General features: G+C 43.7%; 1 protein-coding gene across 1 annotated transcript in view; it reads left to right on the top strand.

Annotated features, from left to right (window-relative positions):
* The first annotated feature begins 331 nt into the window (after positions 1-331).
* Positions 332-20,557, top strand: part of NANS (N-acetylneuraminate synthase) — a 29,200-nt gene continuing 8,974 nt past the window's right edge. Inside the window, exons 1-2 of the mRNA XM_060014453.1 lie at positions 332-562; positions 11,740-11,955. Of these exons, the coding sequence (XP_059870436.1) occupies positions 431-562; positions 11,740-11,955 (348 nt within the window). The 5' untranslated portion in view covers positions 332-430. The remainder of the gene's footprint in view (positions 563-11,739; positions 11,956-20,557) is intronic.

Raw genomic sequence — 20,557 nt, 5'->3', positions numbered from 1 at the left:
AGTGGCATGGGCTGGGCTCGAACCAGCTCTGTAATTCTAACTCCAGAATCTGTTTTTTCCATTACACTGTAGGGCGCGCACTCTCTCCACGCCGAAAGCACCCAGCCGTCAGCCTCCTTCGGGGAATGTCTGCTCACGGGTAAACGCAGGGACCCCACAACCACCAGACTCCGCGAGCCACAAGCTCAGCTCCCGAGAAGTGCGCGCGGCTTCCTCTTCCCGCCGCACCTCTCCCCTAGAGGGTGGCTCCGCCCCCTGACCTGATTGGCTGTCTGGAGCGAGGCGGCGCTCGAGGATTGGCTGCGCGGTGGTCGCGGGCTGACGTGGCGGGGCCGGTGTGTGGGCTCTGCTGGGTTGCTGACCGAAACGACCAAGGCGGCGGCGGCGGCACCGTGACGGGTGGTGTGGCGCGGAAGCGCGAGCCGCTGCCATGCCGCTGGAGCTGGAGCTGTGTCCCGGGCGCTGGGTGGGCGGGCAGCACCCATGCTTCATCATTGCCGAGATCGGCCAGAACCACCAGGGCGACCTGGACGTGGCCAAGCGCATGATCCGCATGGCCAAGGTGAGGGGACTGTCTAGAGTACTCGGGCGCCGAGCGGGGGGCGGGGCCTGGGGAAGACCGGCCTGGGCAAGGGTGGGGCAGGGCTGCGCAGAGCTGGGGCCATCCTTCCTCTGCCTCTCGGTGCCCTACGTCCGGCCTGCCGTCCAGCTCGCCGGATCCATTTCCAAACGTTTCGAATCCTCTTCAGCCCTCCGCCACCATCCTGATTTGTTTGCATTACTGCATCTGCGCCCCCCGCCCTTACTCCCAGCTCTCTCGCTCCCTTCTGGTGGCAGAATGATCTTTCTGAAACACAAATTTGATCAGCCGCCTGGCACCTTCAGTGGCTTCCCACTGCCAGCGGGTAGAGTCGAAACCCTTTAATAAAGCCTTCAAGACCTTAATGACCTGGCCCCTTCTTGCCTTTTTTTAAATCTCTGACATCTTCCAGCGACAGTGAATTACTTCCAGGAAGTTCCTGAAATTTGCTGTTGTCTCTCTCACCTGCCATTCCTTGTACTTACCTACCTCATAGAGTTGTGAGGATCAAATGAGATAACTCGTGTAAAGCTCTTAGTAGAGTACTTGGCAAATAGGACTCAATACATGTTGGTTATTAGTGATATGATGTTAATGAACATTTATGATCCCTCTTTGGATACTTTCTCCAATCCCTACCTGCAAAGCTGGGCTCCTGTAATTGTTCCCATCGAATTGTATTGTCACTGTCTGTTTAAACTTCTCTCTCTGTTAGACTGTGAGCCCTCTGAAGGAGAGGCCTGTCACGTTCTTCATTGTGACCCCGGGCCCCACAATAAGTCTGCGCTGTGATTCCCTGGTTTAGCGATAGCTCACTCCATCTTTTTTCCTTTCACTTCCCTTCAGTCAGTGCTGTTCACTCAGTCATTCATGATTAGGTTTTCTGTTACTCCTTCAGGACTAACTGTTATTACTCCTTCAGGACTAGCTTTTATGGAAGCCTACTGAATCATAAAAATACTTTTATTTTTAAATTTTATTTACTTTTTCATTGAAGTATAATTGATTTGCAATAACATTGGTTTCAGGTGTACAACATAATGATTCAATACTTTTATAGATTATACTCCATTTAAAGTTACTGCAAAATAATGGCTATATTTCCCTGTGCTGTGCAATACATCTTTGTTGCTTATTTATTTTATACATAGTAGATGGTGCTTCTTAATCCCCCACTCCTATCTTACCTCTCCCCCTTACTTCTCCCCACTGGTAACCATTAGTTTGTTCTCTAGATCTGTGAGTCTATTTGCAACCTAAGTGTCCGTCAACAGACGAATGGATAAAGAAGATGTGGTTGATATACACAATGGAATATTATTCAAGCATAAAAAAGAATGAAATTCTGCCATTTACAACAATGTGGGTGGACCTGGAGGATATTATGCTTAGTGAAATAAGTCAGAGAAAAACAAATACTCTATGTTATCACTTATGAAATCTAAAAATTAAAATACTTTTAAAGAGTAACAATTGCTAACATTTTTGAATGCTTTCTGGGCCAAGTGCTTTAAATGCACCATCTCATTTAATTCCTACAACAACACAGTGGAATAGATGCAGTTGGTTTCATTTTAAAGGCTCAGAGAAGATCAGTGGCTTGTCTGAGGGCCCACAGCTAGTAATTCATGTATTTCAGAGCTTTGCTCTTAGACACAAGGCTCCAGCCTTTGTACTGTAACATTGTTTTCTAGGGGGAGACTTCGGCTCTTAATTTAGGAAACAACCTTATTTTGGAGGTGTCAACTCTGAATGCTCAAGTTGTAAAAATACCTAGAAATAGTGAAGCCATAGAAACAAAGTTATAGTGGTTTTTTTTCTTCTTCCTGTTTTAATTGTGAAGGATAGTTTTCCCCGGGGGAGGGGAATGAAGAGTTTGAGGTTGTGTTATAGTGGAAAGAGCGCTGGACTGGAGTCATGATACCATTTACTAGCTGAATAATCTTGGGCAGCTGGATAATCTTGGACTTTTCCTCTCTAAGCTTCAGTTTCACTTGTTTTATAATATGTATGTATCTTTATTTTTAAACTTAAAGCAATGGAATCTTTTGCAATCCTTACGTTTTAGGATTTTTTTTCTTGCCAGATGGAGTCACATTTCCAAGTTCAGTTATCCAGAGTATATTATGTACAAGCTGGCTTGTTCATGTACCAAATCTGTTTACAATATTAAAAGTTGAGTTCTGTCAACTTGGAAAAAATCGCACAGTGTAAAAGCTGTGAGTTGAGTTTATTCAGTGTCATACTGAGTTTATTCAGAGTCATAACCAGGGAGACAGCCTCTGAGAAACTGTTCTGAAGAGGTGAGGAGGGAGGTAAGTGTATATGTGATTTTGATGAAGGGAACCTGTAATCAACCACACATCTCTGTGGAAGGTTGCTGCTAGTCACGAGGAACAGATATCTTAGTTAATGGTTTTAGTGCTTTTCTAAGTATGGGAAGATTCAAGAATTCAGGTTCATAAGAAATTTCTCCTACAAATACTTAACTGTCTAAAGGCCTGTTCTGCCAGTTTTCCTGGAGCACAGAGAGCCTCATTCCTGATCTCTACCCTAAATTACTTTCAGGATATGTTGAAGGTCAGCAGCTGCAGTGGGTAGTGAGTTAATTCTTGTAGAACCAGGTGGCAAGTGACCTTCTTTAATTGGCAGTTCATTCAATTGTTGACCAAAATAAAAATGTGCAACAGAAGAGTTGTGAGCTAAGTTTTATAGTGAGGACTATAGCCCAGGATACAGTCTCTCAGTAGATCTGAGAAACTGCTCCAAAGAGGTAGGGGAGAAGCCAGTATATATATGGATTTTTTGGCTAGGAAATACATGTAATCAAGCATGAATCTTGGTAAAAAAAAGTACTGCTAATCACAAAGAACAAATATCTCAAGTTAATGATTTTAGTACTTTTCTATATATGGGCAAATGCAAGAATCTGGGATCATTAAAATTTTTCCTGAGACATGCATGTTAGCTATCTGGGGGCTTTTTTTTTTTTTTTAACATCTTTATTGGAGTATAATTGCTTTACAGTCATGTGTTAGTTTCTGCTGTATAACAAAGTGAATCAGCTATACACAAACATATATCCCCATATCTCCTCCCTCTTGCGTCTCCCTCCCACCTTCCCTATCCCACCCCTCTAGGTGGACACAAAGCACCGAGGTGATCTCCCTGTGCTATGTGGCTGCTTCCCACTAGCTATCTATTTACATTTGGTAGTGTATATAGGTCCACAGCACGCTCTCACTTCGTCCCAGCTTACCCATCCCCCTCCCCATGTCCTCAAGTCCATTCTCTACATCTGTGTCTTTATTCCCGTCCTGCCCTTAGGTTCTTTAGAACCAATTTTTTTTTTATATTCCGTATATATGTGTTAGCATATGGTATTTGTTTTTCTCTTTCTGATTTACTTCACTCTGTTTGACAGTCTCTAGGTCCATCCACCTTACTACAAATAACTCAATTTCGTTTCTTTTTATGGCTGAGTAATATTCCATTGTATATATGTGCCACATCTTCTTTATGCATTCATCTGTTGATGGACACATAGGTTGCTTCCATGTCCTGGCTATTGTAAATAGAGCTGCAATGAACATTGTGGTACATGACTCTTTTTGAATTATGGTTTTCTCAGGGTATATGCCCAGTAGTGGGATCGCTGGGTCATATGGTAGTTCTATTTTTAGTTTTCTAAGGAACCTCCATACTGTTCTCCATAGTGGCTGTATCAATTTACATTCCCACCAACAGTGCAAGAGGGTTCCCTTTTCTCCACACCCTCTCCAGCATTTGTTGTTGTAGGTATTTTGAGGATGGCCATTCTGACTGGTGCAAGGTGAATTCTCATTGTAGTTTTGATTTGCATTTCTCTAATGATTAGTGATGTTGAGCATCCTTTCATGTGTTTGTTGGCAATCTGTATATCTTCTTTGGAGAAATGTCTATTTAGGTCTTCTGCCCATTTTTGGACTGGGTTGTTTGTTTTTTTGATATTGAGCTGCATGAGCTGCTTGTAAATTTTGGAGATTAATCCTTTGTCAGTTGCTTCATTTGCAGCTATTTTCTCCCATTCTGAGGGTTGTCTTTTCATCTTGTTTATGGTTTCCTCTGCTGTGCAAAAGCTTTTAAGTTTCATTAGGTCCCATTTGTTTATTTTTGTTTTTATTTTCATTTCTCTAGGAGGTGGGTCAAAAAGGATCTTGCTGTGATGTATGTAATAGAGTGTTCTGCCTATGTTTTCCTCTAAGAGTTTGATAGTTTCTGGCCTTACATTTAGGTCTTTAATCCATTTTGAATTTATTTTTGTGTATGGTGTTAGGGAGTGTTCTAATTTCATTCTTTTACATGTAGCTGTCCAGTTTTCCCAGCACCACTTATTGAAGAGGCTGTCTTTTCTTCATTGTATATTCTTGCCTGCTTTATCAAAGATAAGGTGACCATATGTGTGTGGGTTTATCTCTGGGCTTTCTATCCTGTTCCATTGATCTATATTTCTGTTTTTGTGCCAGTACCATACTGTCTTGATTACTGTAGCTTTGTAGTATAGTCTGAAGTCAGGGAGCCTGATTCCTCCAGCTCTGTTTTTCTTTCTCAAGATTGCTTTGGCTATTCAGGGTCTTTTGTGTTTCCATACAAATTGTGAAATTTTTTGTTCTAGTTCTGTGGAAAATGCCATTGGTAATTTGATAGGGATTGCATTGAATCTGTAGATTGCTTTGGGTAGTATAGTCATTTTCACAGTGTTGACTCTTCCAATCCAAAAACATGGTATATCTCTCCATCTGTTTGTATCATCTTTAATTTCTTTCATCAGTGTCTTATACTTTTCTGCATACAGGTCTTTTGTCTCCTTAGGTAGGTTTATACCTAGGTATTTAATTCTTTTTGTTGCAATGGTAAATTGAAGTGTTTCCTTAATTTCCCTTTCAGATTTTTTGTCATTAGTGTATAGGAATGCAAGAGATTTCTGTGCATTAATTTTGTATCCTGCTACCTTACCAAATTCATTGATTAGCTCTAGTAGTTTTCTGGTAGCATCTTTGGGATCCTCTATGTATAGTATCATGTCATCTGCAAACAGTGACAGTTTTACTTCTTCTTTTCCAATTTGGATTCCTTTTATTTCTTTTTCTTCTCTGAGTTCTGTGGCTGAAACTTCCGAAACTATGTTGAATAATAGTGGTGAGAGTGGGCAACCTTGTCTTGTACCTGATCTTAGTGGAAATGGTTTCAATGTTTCACCACTGAGAACGATGTTGGCTGTGGGGTTGTCATATACGGCCTTTATTATGTTGAGGTAAGTTTCCTCTATGCCTACTTTCGGGAGAGTTTTTATCATAAATGGGTGTTGAATTTTGTCAAAAGCTTTTTCTGCATCTATTGAGAAGATCATACGGTTTTTCTCCTTCAATTTGTTAATATGGTTTATCACATTGATTGATTTGTATATATTGAAGAATCCTTGCATCCCTGGGGTAAACCCCACTTAATCATGGTGTATGATCCTTTTGATGTGCTGTTGGATTCTGTTTGCTAGTACTTTGTTGAGGATTTTTGCATCTATGTTCATCAGTGATATTGGCCTGTAATTTTCTTTCTTTGTGACATCTTTGTCTGGTTTGGTATCAGGGTGATGGTGGCCTCATAGAATGAGTTTGGGAGTGTTCCTCCCTCTGCTATATTTTGGAAGAGTTTGAGAGGATAGGTGTTAGCTCTTCTCTAAATGTTTGATAGAATTTGCCTGTGAAGCCATCTGGTCCTGGGCTTTATTTTTGGAAGATTTTTTTTTTTTTCGGTACGCGGGCCTCTCACTGTTGTGGCCTCTCTCGTTCCGGAGCACAGGCTCCAGACGCGCAGGCTCAGTGGCCATGGCTCACTGGCCCAGCCACTCTGCAGTATGTGGGGTCTTCCCGGACCGGGACACGAACCCGTGTCCCCTGCATCGGCAGGCGGACTCTCAACCACTGCGCCACCAGAGAAGCCCTGGAAGATTTTTAATCACAGTTTCAATTTCTGTGCTTGTGATTGGTCTGTTTATATTTTCTATTTCTTCCTGGTTCAGTCTCAGGAGGTTGTGCTTTTCTAAGAATGTGTCCATTTCTTCCAGTTTGTCCATTTTATTGGCATATAGTTGCTTGTAGTAATCTCTCCTGATCCTTTGTATTTCTGCAGTGTCAGTTGTTACTTCTCCTTTTTCATTTCTAATTCTATTGATTTGAGACTTCTCCCTTTTTTTCTTGATGAGTCTGGCTAGTGGTTTATCAATTTTGTTTATCTTCTCAAAGAAACAGCTTTTAGTTTTATTGATCTTAGCTATTATTTCCTTCATTTCTTTTTCATTTATTTCTGATCTGATCTTTATGATTTCTTTCCTTCTGCTAACTTCGGGTGTTTTTTGTTCTTCTTTCTCTAATTGCTTTAGGTATAAGGTTAGGTTGTTTGTTTGAGATGTTTCTTGTTTCTTGAGGTAGGATTGTATTGCTATAAACGTCCCTCTTAGAATTGCTTTTGCTGCATCCCATAGCTTTTAGGTCATCGTGTTTTCATTGTCATTTGTTTCTAGGTATTTTTTGATTTCCTCTTTGATTTCTTCAGTGATCACTTCATTATTAAGTAGTGTATTGTTTAGCCTCCATGTGTTTGTATTTTTTACAGATTTTTTCCTGTAATTGATATCTAGCCTCATAGTGTTGTGGTTGGAAAAGATACTTGATATGATTTCAATTTTCTTAAATTTACCAAGGCTTGATTTGTGACCCAAGATATGATCTATCCTGGAGAATGTTCCATGAGCACTTGAGAAGAAAGTGTATTCTGTTGTGTTCGGATGGAATGTCCTATAAATATCAATTAAGTCCATCTTGTTTAATGTATCATTTAAGACTTGTGTTTCCTTATTTATTTTCATTTTGGATGATCTGTCCATTGGTGAAAGTGGGGTGTTAAAGTCCCCTAGTATGATTGTGTTACTGTTGATTTCCCCTTTTATGGCTGTTAGCATTTGCCTTATGTATTGAGGTGCTCCTATGTTGGGTGCATAAATATTTACAATTGTTATATCTTCTTCTTGGATTGATCCCTTGATGATTATGTAGTGTCCTTCTTTGTCTCTTGTAATAGTCTTTATTTTAAAGTCCATTTTGTCTGATATGAGAATTGCTACTCCTGCTTTCTTTTGATTTCCATTTGCATGGAATATCTTTTGCCATCCCCTCACTTTCAGTCTGTATGTGTCCCTAGGTCTGAAGTGGGTCCCTTGTAGACAGCAAATATACAGGTGTTGTTTTTGTATCCATTCAGCCAGTCTATGTCTTTTGGTTAGAGCATTTAATCCATTTACATTCAAGGTAGTTATCGATATGTGTGTTCCTATTACCATTTTCTTAACTGTTTTGGGTTTCTTATTGTAGGTCCTTTTCTTCTCTTGTGTTTCCTACCTAGAGAACTTCCTTTAGGATTTGTTGTAAAGCTGGTTTGGTGGTGCTGAATTCTCTTAGCTTTTGCTTGTCCGTAAAGGTTTTAATTTCTCTGTTGAATCTGAATGAGATTCTTGCTGGGTTGAGTAATCTTGGTTGTATGTTTTTCTCTTTCGTCACTTTAAATATGTCCTGCCACTCCCTTCTGGTTTGCAGAGTTTCTGCTGAAAGATCAGCTGTTAACCTTATGGAGATTCCCTTGTATGTTATTTGTTGCTTTTCCCTTGCTGCTTTTAATATTTTTCCTTTGTATTTAATTTTTTTTTTCTTTTTTTGCGGTATGCGGGCGTCTCACCATTGTGGCCTCTCCTGTTGCGGAGCACAGGCTCCGGACGCGCAGGCTCAGCGGCCATGGCTCACGGGCCCAGCCGCTCCGCGGCACGTGGGATCCTCCCGGACCGGGGCACGAACCCTGTCTCCTGCATCGGCAGGTGGACTCTCAACCACTGCGCCACCAGGGAAGCCCTGTATTTAATTTTTGATAGTTTGATTAATATGTGCCTTGGTGTGTTTCTCCTTGGATTTATCCTGTATGGGACTCTCTGTGCTTCCTGGACTTGATTGACTATTTCCTTTACCATATTAGGGAAGTTTTCAACTATAATCTCTTCAAATATTTTCTCAGTCCCTTTTTTTTATTCTCTTCTTCTTCTGGGACCCCTATAATTCGAATGTTGGTGTGTTTAATGTTCTCCCAGAGGTCTTTGAAACTGTCCTCAATTCTTTTCATTCTTTTTTCTTTATTCAGCTCTGTGGTAGTTATTTCCACTATTTTATCTTCCAGGTCACTTATCTGTTCTTCTGCCTCAGTTATTCTGCTATTGATTCCTTCTGGAGAATTTTTAATTTCATTTATTGTGTTGTTCATCATTGTTTGCTCTTTAGTTCTTCTAGGTCCTTGTTAAACGTTTCTTGTATTTTCTCCATTCTATTTCCAAGATTTTGGATCTTTACTCTCATTATTCTGAATTCTTTTTCAGGTAGACTGCCTATTTCCTCTTCATTTGTTTGGTCTAGTGGGTTTTTACCTTGCTCCTTCATCTGCTGTGTAATTCTCTGTCTTCTCATTTTGTTTAACTTACTGTGTTTGGGGTCTCCTTTTCACAGGCTGCAGGTTCGTAGTTCCTGTTGTTTTTGATGTTTGCCCCCAGTGGGTAAGGTTGGTTCAGTAGGTTGTGTAGGCTTCCTGGTGTAGGGGACTGGTGCCTGTGTTCTGGTGGATGAGGCTGGATCTTGTCTTTCTGGTGGGCAGGACCGCATCTGGTGGTGTGTTTTGGGGTATCTGTGAACTTAGTATGACTTTAGGCAGCCTCTCTGCTAATGGATGGGGTTGTGTTACTGTCTTGCTAGTTGTTTGGCATGGGGCATCCAGCACTGGAGCTTGCTGGTTGTTGAGTGGAGCTGGGTCTTAGCGTTGAGATGGAGATCTCTGAGAGAGCTTTCACCGTTTGATATTACATGGGGCCAGGAGGTCTCTGGTGGACCAATGTCCTGAACTCGGCTCTCCCACCTCAGAGGCTCAGGCCTGACACCCGGCTGGAGCACCAAGACCCTGTCAGCCACACGGTAGATCCGTAGTGGATCATAAAATGATATAACTCAGGGACAGCCAGATGAAAGGGATGCATAGGGCAAGGCACGGGGAATGGGAGCAGACTTCCCATGACTTCTCCAGGCGCACCACTCTCCCATCACCTCCACGTGTCAGCCAACCCAGAAGCTCCTCTGGGGGCTTTTTATCCAAAGCACAGAATCCCTCATCCTGTTTTTTCTATCCTGAGTTCCTCTTAGGACTCACTCTCTGTGGGTGACTACAGTGGGTTGCAACTTAAGCTTTTGTATAATTGGATGATGAGTGACACCCTTTGTTCTTTTCTTTGTTCACCCAATTATTTTTATTTTATTACAACAAAATGTTATTATAATTATATAATATGTATAAAAATATAACTGTGTTACAATTAGAAATTTGCTGATTGAATATACTTTTAACTCTCAAATTTTGATGCAAAGGGCACATCACACCTTGGCTCATTCTGTAGCTTGCTTTTTGCCAGTAGAGAAGCAATAAAAGCTTGAGCAAAGAAACCATCAGCATTATGGTAAAATAGTGACAGTGGTTGTGTTTTCTGAACCAAGAGTTGACCATAGCATTAAACAGATAGAGAAATTTGTCATATTTAGGAAAGAAGCTGAGAAAAGAAGGGGAGGAACCTGCTGTCCTCCCCATACAACTGCTGTCAGGTGGAATGTGGTAGAACTTTATCTTATCTCTTATCATTAGTACTTTCTGCTGTTTTACTTCACTTTACTACTTGCCTAGGTGGAGACAAGCTTTTTAACTTCTTGAGGGTAAGTCTACTTCTTCAGACGGAGGTGAGACGCAAAGGGAAGGAAGCAGTGCTCTGTGAAGATCATGTTCTGCAGCGTTCAGGAAAGCCCTCTGGCCAGCTCTGCCAGAGACTCACTGTGCAGCTTTGGTCAGGTCACTCTAGGCCTTGGGATCTTCATCTAGACAATGAGGACTCTGTTGCCCAAGGTCACTTTCAGGTCTAATGTTCTCTGAACTTCTATCCAGCATCAAGTCCTGACTGTGCCATCTTTTGATTTTTCCAGGAGTAGAAGCAGCACTCTCAGCACAGGCATTTCTGGAGCTGAGGTTTCCAGCAGCATGAAGACCTCTGTGTCTACAGAAATGTCAGCGAGCTGAGACTTTAGAGAGCTTTGCTTAATCTATCTGTTGAGTGGTTTTAAAAAACAATTTTGAAAGATTGGAGGCTGACTGGCAATAAAATTACAGCTTTTATAGTCAGACAATCCAGCTTTTATATTATAGCTTCTGTTAAGTAAAGCTGGGGCATTTCTAAGTTTGCTTGCTTTTGCCCCAGAACCTCTTGTTCAAATGAGATGCTGTGCAGAAAAGCAGATGTGCAGAACAGCTAAAAACACAGTTGTTCCTTTGTTTCCCACCCCCATCAGGGGCTCCTCAGCAAGTTACAGGTCCTAGAGCTAGTCCAAATGGCCATTTGTATAGATGGAGAAACTGAGTCCAGAGATAGGAAGTGACTTATCCAAGAGAGTCAGAGTTAAGTCAGATTCTGACTTTTTCCCCTAAATTCTGGCCCAGTTTTCATATCCTCTGCCGAGTTACACAACTTAAAATCTTCTTTGACTGTTTGATTAATTATTTTTAATATTATAATACAAAACAAAGCAGCTCCCCTTTTTTTTTTTTACATTTTAAGAGGGAAAAATACAGCAGAACCCCCATCCCCACCCTTTTATTCCTGTGAGACTTCCTTGCTTTTCCTGTTTCTCTTCTTTGGGAGTTCTTAATGCGTCTGTCAATTCATGTTATTTTTTTTTTTTTTTTTTTTTTTTTTTTAGCGGTACGCGGGCCTCTCACTGTTGTGGCCTCTCCCGTTGCGGAGCACAGGCTCCGGACGCGCAGGCTCAGCGGCCATGGCTCATGGGCCCAGCCGCTCCGCGGCATGTGGGATCCTCCCGGACTGGGGCACGAACCCGTGTCCTCTGCATCAGCAGGCGGACTCTCAACCACTGCGCCACCAGGGAAGCCCCCCGATGTTATTTTTAAAGATAATAATTTCATAGCAGTTGCCCCAACACTTCTCTTGTCTCTCAGAATCTGTGCAGGGTCATTAAAGGAGCCCTAATGTGTGTTTGCAGGAGTGTGGCGCTGACTGTGCCAAGTTCCAGAAGAGTGAGCTGGAGTATAAGTTTAATCGGAAAGCCTTGGAGAGGCCGTATACTTCGAAGCATTCCTGGGGGAAGACGTACGGGGAGCACAAACGCCACCTGGAATTCAGCCACGCCCAGTACAAGGAGCTGCAGAAATATGCTGAGGAGGTTGGCATCTTCTTCACTGCCTCCGGCATGGATGAGGTGAGCCCTCTGCCACGCTGCTATTTGTCATTTTAGCAGACCTAGGGGACATCAGGTAGCCCTGTGGCTTTGGCTTAGAGCCAGCTCCAGCCCTTGCTCACTTTAGACTTTTTTGTGCTTTCTGGACCTAGAGTTCCCCATAGCATTAACAAGATAAATGCCCAACTAAACAGGAGGCCAGGGGGATCAGAGGCCCAGTGATGCAGGGAACCATAGTTTTCAGAGCAGGCTGTCTCTGGGAGTAGGGGCCAGCCACCCTGGAACCCCAGAGTCCCTCAAGCCTGTGGAAGATGCCACACTGGGCCAGTTTTCTCCCAGTGGAAAGTGGCCTGGACACAGGAAACCTCAGTTCTGACAGGAGTCCTCCCCCTGCTGAGTGGCCGTGGCTTATCTGGGTGAGGTGGCATTGCATGATTCAGAAGGCAGTAGCACACAGGATGGCCATGCTGACATACTGGACGAGTCCAGCTGGTGCCAGGTCTTGGGTCCCATCTGCTCTGTAACCTGCCTCAAGACTCCTTTACGTGCTCTTTTTTCAAATATAAAAAATTTTTTTAATTATAAAAATTATACAATGTTATACAATGTCACAGAAAGTTTAGAAAACAGAAAGAAGGGAGAAAAACTGACCCATAATCTCTATATGGCAGCTCTTTTTTTTTTTTTAATCAGTTAATTAATTAATTTATTTTTGGCTGCGTTGGGTCTTTGTTGCTGCAGGTGGGCTTTCTCTAGTTGCGGCAAGCGGGGGCTACTCTTGTTGCGGCGCGCAGGCTTCACATTGCGGTGGCTTCTCTTGTTGCGGAGCACTGGCTCTAGGCACGCAGGCTTCAGTAGTTGTGGCACACAGGCTCAGTAGTTGTGGCTTGCAGGCTCTAGAGCGCAGGCTCAGTAGTTGTGGCGCACGGGCTTCGTTGCTCCATGGCATGTGGGATCTTCGCGGACCAGGGCTGGAACCCGTGTCCCCTGCATTGGCAGGCAGGTTCTTAACCACTGTGCCACCAGGGAAGTCCCTGGCAGCTCTCTTTATATATTTCCTCCTGAAGTTGTTTTATATGCATCTTTTATTGCCTAGTTGTTATATTTGTGAATGTTGAGTTCCGTGCATGCTTTTCCCAGTTAACATTATCTACAGCTTTTACCCATATCTTGTTTTTTTTTTCTCAGCTTTATTGAGATATAATTGACATGTAGCTCTCCATATCTTGTGCTGAAAGTTATTAATGATGGTGTAGTATTTCTTTTGAGGATTTATAATGTATGTAACCATTTCTTTATGTTTGAACATGAGGTTATGTTTTTACTTTCAGTTTTTTGTGTTATAAATAATGCTGAGATGACCATCTTCTTTTCTGTGGTTTGAATTGTTTCCTTAGGATAGCTTTGCAGTAATGGATCATTAGATGAAACAACATTTTAAAGGCTCTTGAAACACTTAGGATTCTTTTAGTCAACTAGAATATTTGAAGGGAGCCCAGTTCCTTCTCTAGGCGTCTGACCTTTTGTGTCACTATTCCAACCCTAAGATATGTCTGTAAATTGAGTCGAAAGAAACATAACTCTAGCCTAAACTATTGGTAGTTTAAAAAAGGGGGGGAAGCAGAGAACCTAGGTGTCTGTGAAACTTGACAAGTCCAGGCTTCAGTTCCGTAGCCCGCTTACAGTAATATATCTTATCCCTACTATGCCCCATTTTGCAGATGAAGAAATGGAGACTCAGAGGGGCCAGGAAGTTTGTACAGTGTCACACAGCTGGGAAATGGGTCTTGAGGGCAGATCTGATGCCTAGTGCAGTGTGCTTTCTGCAGTCCCTCAGCTGCCACCTGGCCGTCCGTTCGGGTGTGTGTGGCTTCCCAAAGCTCAGGAGAGCCTTTGGGCTTCCCCCCTGCTCTTCACCACTCTCGATGTTGGTGGCTGGAGAGTCTTTGGGCCCAAGAGATGCCCTGGGGAAAAGGGGACATATTTTTAGGAAAACCTATCTAAAGTGGTTACTGGGCATTTTTCTGATCCCATCTTAAATAGTACCTCCTCAGGAAATTCTTCCTGTGCCCCTGCTTGGTTCAGGCCCGTCCTTCTGTTGTGTTCTCTTGGTTTTCTTTTTTTTTAATTAATTAATTTATTTATTTATTTATTTTTGGCTGCATTGGGTCTTCGTTGCTGCGTGCGGGCTTTCTCTAGTTGCGGTGAGCAGGGGCTACTCTTCGTTCTCATTGTGGTGGCTTCTCTTGTTGCAGAGCACGGGCTCTAGGCACACGGGCTTCAGTAGTTGTGGCTCACAGACTCCAGAGTACAGGCTCAGTAGTTGGGGCGCACGGGCTTAGTTGCTCCGCGGCATGTGGGATCTTCCCGGACCAGGGCTCGAACCTATGTCCCCTGCATTGGCTGGCAGACTCCGAACCACTGCACCACCAGGGAAGTCCTGTCTCCCGATTTTCTTTACTTCCGTAATTACCGCTAACTATTGCTCCTTTCCACCAGGCTGTTAACACCACAGCATCCCCAGTGCCTGGAACGTAGTAGGTGCTCGGGAGATGTTTGTTGAGTGAATAAGTAAATAAGCGAGCCAAACAAAAGAGAGGGTTGATGGTTTTTATCAGATCCTTAAAGGATCTGTAAATCAAAAATGTTAGACAAAAAAGATTGTGGGCTTTGGGATCTGAAAGACTTGGGTGTTTTTTCTGGTCTTGCTATTAACTAGCTGAGTGATTAAAAGTAAGAATCTTCAACGTTTCTTGAGTGTTTATGATCTGCCAGGTTCTGTGCTAGGTATTTTAAATGTATCAGCTCATTTACTCCTCTTAACCCCTTGAGATAGGACAGTTATTATTCCCACTCTACAGATGAGGACGCTAGAGCACGGAGCGGGTTAGCTGTCAGTAGCTGTTGATCAGCAGAGGCTGATTCCAACCTAGGTGACTCCAGAGCCTGCCCTCCTGACCATACTCTTCTTGCATCTCTCGGGCCTGTTTCCTCATAGGTAAAGGGCAAGGGGATGGATTAAAAATACCCAGAAGTCGACTTCCCTGGTGGCGCAGCGGTTAAGAATCCGCCTGCCCATGCAGGGGACACGGCTTTGAGCCTTGGTCCGGGAAGATCCCACATGCCGCGGAGCAACTAAGCCTATGCACCACAACTACTGAGCCTGCGCTCTAGAGCTCGTGAGCCACAACTACCGAGCCTGCATGCCACAACTACTGAAGCCCACGTGCCTAGAGCCCGTGCTCCGCAACAAGAGAAGCCACCACACTGAGAAGCCCACACACCGCAACGAAGCGTAGCCCCAGTTCACCACAACTAGAGAAAGCCCGCGTGCACCAACGAAGACCCAATGCAGCCAAAAATAAATAAATTTATTTTTAAAATAAATAAATAAAAGTAAAAATACCCAGGAGGTAGGCTTGACCTGAGGAGCATGGACACCCTCATGAACCCAGGTCCTGGCACAGTGTTGACCCATAGTCCATGCTTAGGAAATAGCTTGATAGGAAGGTCATGCCCAAGAAATGACAGTTTTCATTCCATGCTTGTTTCACGTACTGTGGGTTCAGAACCTTTGGGGATTGCTCTTTGGTAACTGCCTGTAGGGCTCATTCACTCAGGGACAGCTAAATCTTAGTCCTTGGAGAGGGCTGGTTTGGGTTCAAGAAACTGATTGTTCTTGGGTCAAATGTGAATAGACTTAAAATTCCTGGGTGAAACTTTTGATCTGACCAACTTGGTAACAAGTCAGTAATGAGGCAGATTCGTTTTTTTGTTTTTAATTTTTGGCCACACCTCTCGGCATGCGGGATCTTAGTTCCCCAACCAGGGATCAAACCCGTGCCCCCTGAAGTGGAAGCACAGAGTCTTAACCACTGGACTACCAGGGAAGTCCCTGGAGGTTCATTTTGAGGCAGATTAGTTTTTGCAGGGCCCATAAACAGGCTCTGGAGAGAATTTCCAAGGAAGTGTACAGATGTATTTTGGATCCCTAGTACTGTCTTTGGAATAAGCATTCAGGCATACCTCGAAGATATTGTGGGTTCAATTCCAGACCACCGCAATAAAGTGAATATATCAATAGAGCAATTCAAATGAATTTTTTGGTTTCCCAGTGTTTAATTAACAGCTTTATTGACATACTATACAGTTCAATCAATTAAATTGCACAGTTCAGTGGTTTTTAGTATATTCACAGAGTTGTGCGACCATCACCACAATCAATTTAGAACATTTTTATCACCCCAAGAAGAAGAACTATACCCATTAGCAGTCATTGCTCAATTCCCTCAATTCTCCCAACCCTAGGCAACCTCTAATCTCCTGTCTATCTCTATAGTTTTGCCTCTTTTGGACATTGCATGTAAATAGAATCAGATAATATGTGGTCCTTTGTGTCTGGCTTCTTTCACATGGCAACATTTTTTCAAGGTTCATCTATGTGATAGCATGTGTCAGTATTTCATTCCTTTTTGTTGCTGAATACCATTCAATTTTATGGCTAGACTACATTTTATTTATCCACATCTCAGTTGATGGACATTTGGATTGTTTCCACTTTTTGGCTAGTATGAATAGTATGAGCAATGCTGTCACAAACATCCATGTACATGTTTTATATGAACATATTTTCATTTCTCTTGGGTGTATATACGGTAGCTCATGTTTAATTTTTTTCAAGAAACTGTCAGACTGTTTTTCAAAGTGGCTGCACCATTTTACATTCCCACCAGCAATGTATGAGGGTTCCAATTTCTCTACATCCTCACCAACATTTGTTATTACATGTCTTTCTGATTCTAGACATCCTAGTGAGTGTGAAGTGATATCTTATTGTGGTTTTGACTTGCATTTATCTGATGGCTAATGATGTTGAGCATCTTTTCGCATGCATATTGGCCATTTGTGTGTCTTCTTTGGAGGAATATCTATTCAGATCCTTTGCCAGTTTTAAAATTGGGTTATTTATCTTTACATATTCCTGATACAAGTCCCTAATCAGAAACATGATTTGCAAAAAATTTTCCCATTCTGTGGGGTATCTTTTCACTTCTTGATGGTGTCCTTTGAAGCACGAACATCTTTAATTTTGATGATGTCCAATTTTTTAGTTTTTTCTTTTATGCTTGTCTATTCTTGTAATTTAAACATTTCTCAGTTTTAAACCACAATGTGATATCACTGCACAACTATCAGTATGGCTAAAGGCTAAAATAAAAAGTGATGGGACTTCCCTGGTGGCGCAATAGACAGGAGTCCGCCTGCTAATGCAGGGGACACGGGTTCGATCTCTGGTCCGGGAAGATCCCACATGCCGTGGAACAACTAAGCCCGCACGCCACAACTACTGAAGCCCACGTGCGCCTAGAGCCAGTGCTCTACAGCAAGAGAAGCCACAGCAAGGAAAAGCCAGAGCACCACAACCAAGAGTAGCCCCCGTTCGCCACAACTAGAGAAAGCCCGCGCGCAGCAACGAAGACCCAACGTAGCCAAAAATAAATAAAATTAAATCTTAAAAAAAAAAGTGATGATAACACCAAATTGTGGCAAGGATGCAGAGAAAATGGACCTCTCGTGCATTGCTGGTGGGAATGTAGAACGGTACATTCTAGAAAATTCTTTCCTTTTTTAAAAACAACTTTATCAAGATATAATTCATATACTGTACGATTCACCCACTTGACGTATACTGGTAGTTTCTTATAAAACTAGACATGTGCTCATCATGTGACCCACCAGTTGTCATTTGGTAATTTATCCCCAAAGAAATGAAAACCTATGTTCACCCAAAAATCTGTATATGAGTGTCCATAGCAACTTTATTTGTAGTAGCCCCAAACTAGAACCCAAACTTTCTTTAGGGGATGAATCATTAAATAAACTGTAGCGTATCCACACCACGGAATACTACTCAGCAATAAAAAGGAGTGAAAACTGATGGCTGCCACAGCTTGGATGGATCTCAGGGATACTGTGCTGAGTGAAAAAGCTTCTCTCAGAAGGTTGCATACCGTACGGCTCTGCTTATTTAACATTCTCGGAATAACAGAATTATAGAGCTGGAGAGCAGATTAGTGGTCATCAGGAGTTAGGGAGGGGAGGGCTTGGAGGTTGATGTGGCTATAGAGGGGTAACATGACGGGAGCCTTGTAGTGGTGGCATAACTCTGTATCGGGCTGTGGTGGTGGTCCGCGTGAGTCTGGGCACGTGGTAAAATTGCAGAGAATTAGATACGAGCACACTCAGATGGGTCCATTTGAAAATGGTGAAATCTGAATGAGATCGGTGGCCTCTATCAACCTTACCCTCCCAGTTGTGATATTACACTGTAGTTTTGCAAGATGTTACCACTGGGGGGAACTGTAAAGTGTACATAGGTTCTTTCTGTATTATTTCTTACAGCTACATGTGAAGCTATTAATTATCTCAAAATAAAAAGTTTAAAATCTAAAAAAAAAATCCTTGGTTTAAAAAATTTTTTTTTTTGTTGCATTGGGTCTTTGTTGCTGCACGTGGGCTTCTCATTGCATGGCTTCTCTTGTTGCAGAGCACGGGCTTTAGGTGCACAGGCTTCAGTAGTTGTGGCTCGCGGGTCTAGAGCGCAGGCTCAGTAGTTGTGGCGCACGGGCTCAGTTGCTTCGCAGCATGTGGGATCTTCCCGGACCAGGGCTCGAACCTGTGTCCCCTGCATTGGCAGGCGGGTTCTTAACCACTGTGCCACCAGGAAAGTCCCTTAACATATTTTAATTCAGTAAATATGAATAGGTAGAACCTGCATAAACAGAAACTCAGTAGAGTCCTCAGTACTAAGAGTGCTCTCTAGCGCAGACCCTGGCTGGATGGGCCCGTGGTTAAGTGTACAGACTCTGGGGTCACATTTTGAGTTTGAATATGGTTTTGCCCGTCATGCCTGCTGAGTCCAGGTGGAGGTTATTTACCTTCTTTGTGCTTCTGTTTCTTCAGCTGAACCCATCTCGTAGGGTTGTTATGAGGATTAAATGTGATCACCCATGTAAAGCGCAGCACACAGCCAGCGCTTAGCGATGTTAGTTACGGTTCAGGAAACAGCCTGGGCTGAGGATCGGGACATCCGGGTCCTTGCCCTGCTCTGCTCTGAGTGTGAGCTTGGAAGAGTCCCTTCCCTGCTGTGGGCCTCCATTTCCTTTTGTGTGTGAACAAGCTGCTATCCAAAGGCTCTCCCTGCTCTGTTGTCCTGAGCCAGCATAGAATCAGAGATAGTGTCACTAAGGTGACTTGGATTTGGGATGAGAACTTTCCTGTCCAGTACACGTTTCCAGGCACCGGAGCTCCCGGTTGTGGACTCTGAAGGGGGTGCATCTCCTTGCATCTGCTCAGGAAGTCACTTCTTTAGGTCTTTCACTCCCCGGTGGCTTCGAGGTGGGAATCAGGAGCAGGTGGGAGAAGGAGAGGAACCTGGCTGGGTGTTGGTAGCTGGGGCTGACTCTCCGCAGGTACCCTCTTGGTTTCCCAGGAAGCACTTCTCTTTGGTGTATAAACGCGTGCTCTGCGGACACCCTCTGAGTTCAGGTCCTGGTACTAGCACTTGATCGGTGGGCTTGGGCTGGTCATGTAGCTTCTTTGAGCCACACGTGTCCAATCTGTAAAAACGGGGTAATCAAGATGCCCACCCCAGAGGCTGCAGTGGGGACCCAGTGAGGTGAGTCTAGGAGGTGCAAGATCTGCACCCACTGAATGACAGCTGTTCTGTTGCTCAGAACCCTTTTCTCTGCTTCACATTAACAGGGCAGGGAGGCTCCTCTCTCCTAAGAATGCTGTTTGTTCCCCACTAGTCTCCTGACTGACCTGGGCATAGGCAGTAAGGAGAAATGCATTCTTAAGAGCCTTTGCAAGTTAATTTTCTTTGCCGGCCAGGTCCCTTTGCCAAACCAGCAAGTCCTGTCTACCCGGCTATTGGAGGTGGGTTGGTTCCTTGTTCTGTGTTTACCTGGCAAGTATCTCTGAGTATTTACCCACCCAAACTTCCTCATGGATAGTAGGCATTTATTGGGTGCCGATTTTCTCCACTCTGTGTGCTGTCCTAGGGCAGTCTTTGTGTGCTGAGGAAAGGTTAAGGCATGGTGGAACGAACTTTGTGAAGACCAAGAAAACTGCCAGGGCACACGGTCAAAACTGCACGGAGGCATGTGGAACTTGACTGAAATGAGCAGAGTGTCTGGTCAAAATGGAGGGTTCTGTTGAGAAAGCAAATGGGAGCCGTGACATAGAGGGGGCCCCTGGAGACCGATTCCGGCAGAGCTGCCCTTCCCTCCCAGCGCCTGCCTCCACGGTGCCCTCTCTCCTCCACCACCTCTGCCACAGGGCACCCCCTGCCTACGTCGTGGTGCACTCTGACAGGGCCACCGGGCTGAGGGCAGGCCCAGCCTTTATGGCTCCGTGCTTCCCCCCTCATCATTTCCTCACCCTGGGCAGCTCTCCAGCACCCCCTGTTCTCCCCAGCTCATCACCATGGATCCAGAAACCAAGGGGAGTGGAAGCAGCTCTAGAAAAATCCCAGCTCCACTCCTGTCATTTCTGTTACCCCTTAGATCAGCGGGCCCCCAAATTTCTCATGGGACATGATGTGGAAAGGGGGTTCTGTGGG

This window comes from Delphinus delphis, chromosome 6, assembly GCF_949987515.2.
Source record: "Delphinus delphis chromosome 6, mDelDel1.2, whole genome shotgun sequence".
In the NCBI taxonomy this organism is placed as follows: Eukaryota; Metazoa; Chordata; class Mammalia; order Artiodactyla; family Delphinidae; genus Delphinus; species Delphinus delphis.
Note: the sequence above shows the minus strand (reverse complement) of the source record. Positions and strands in the feature narration are given on the sequence as shown.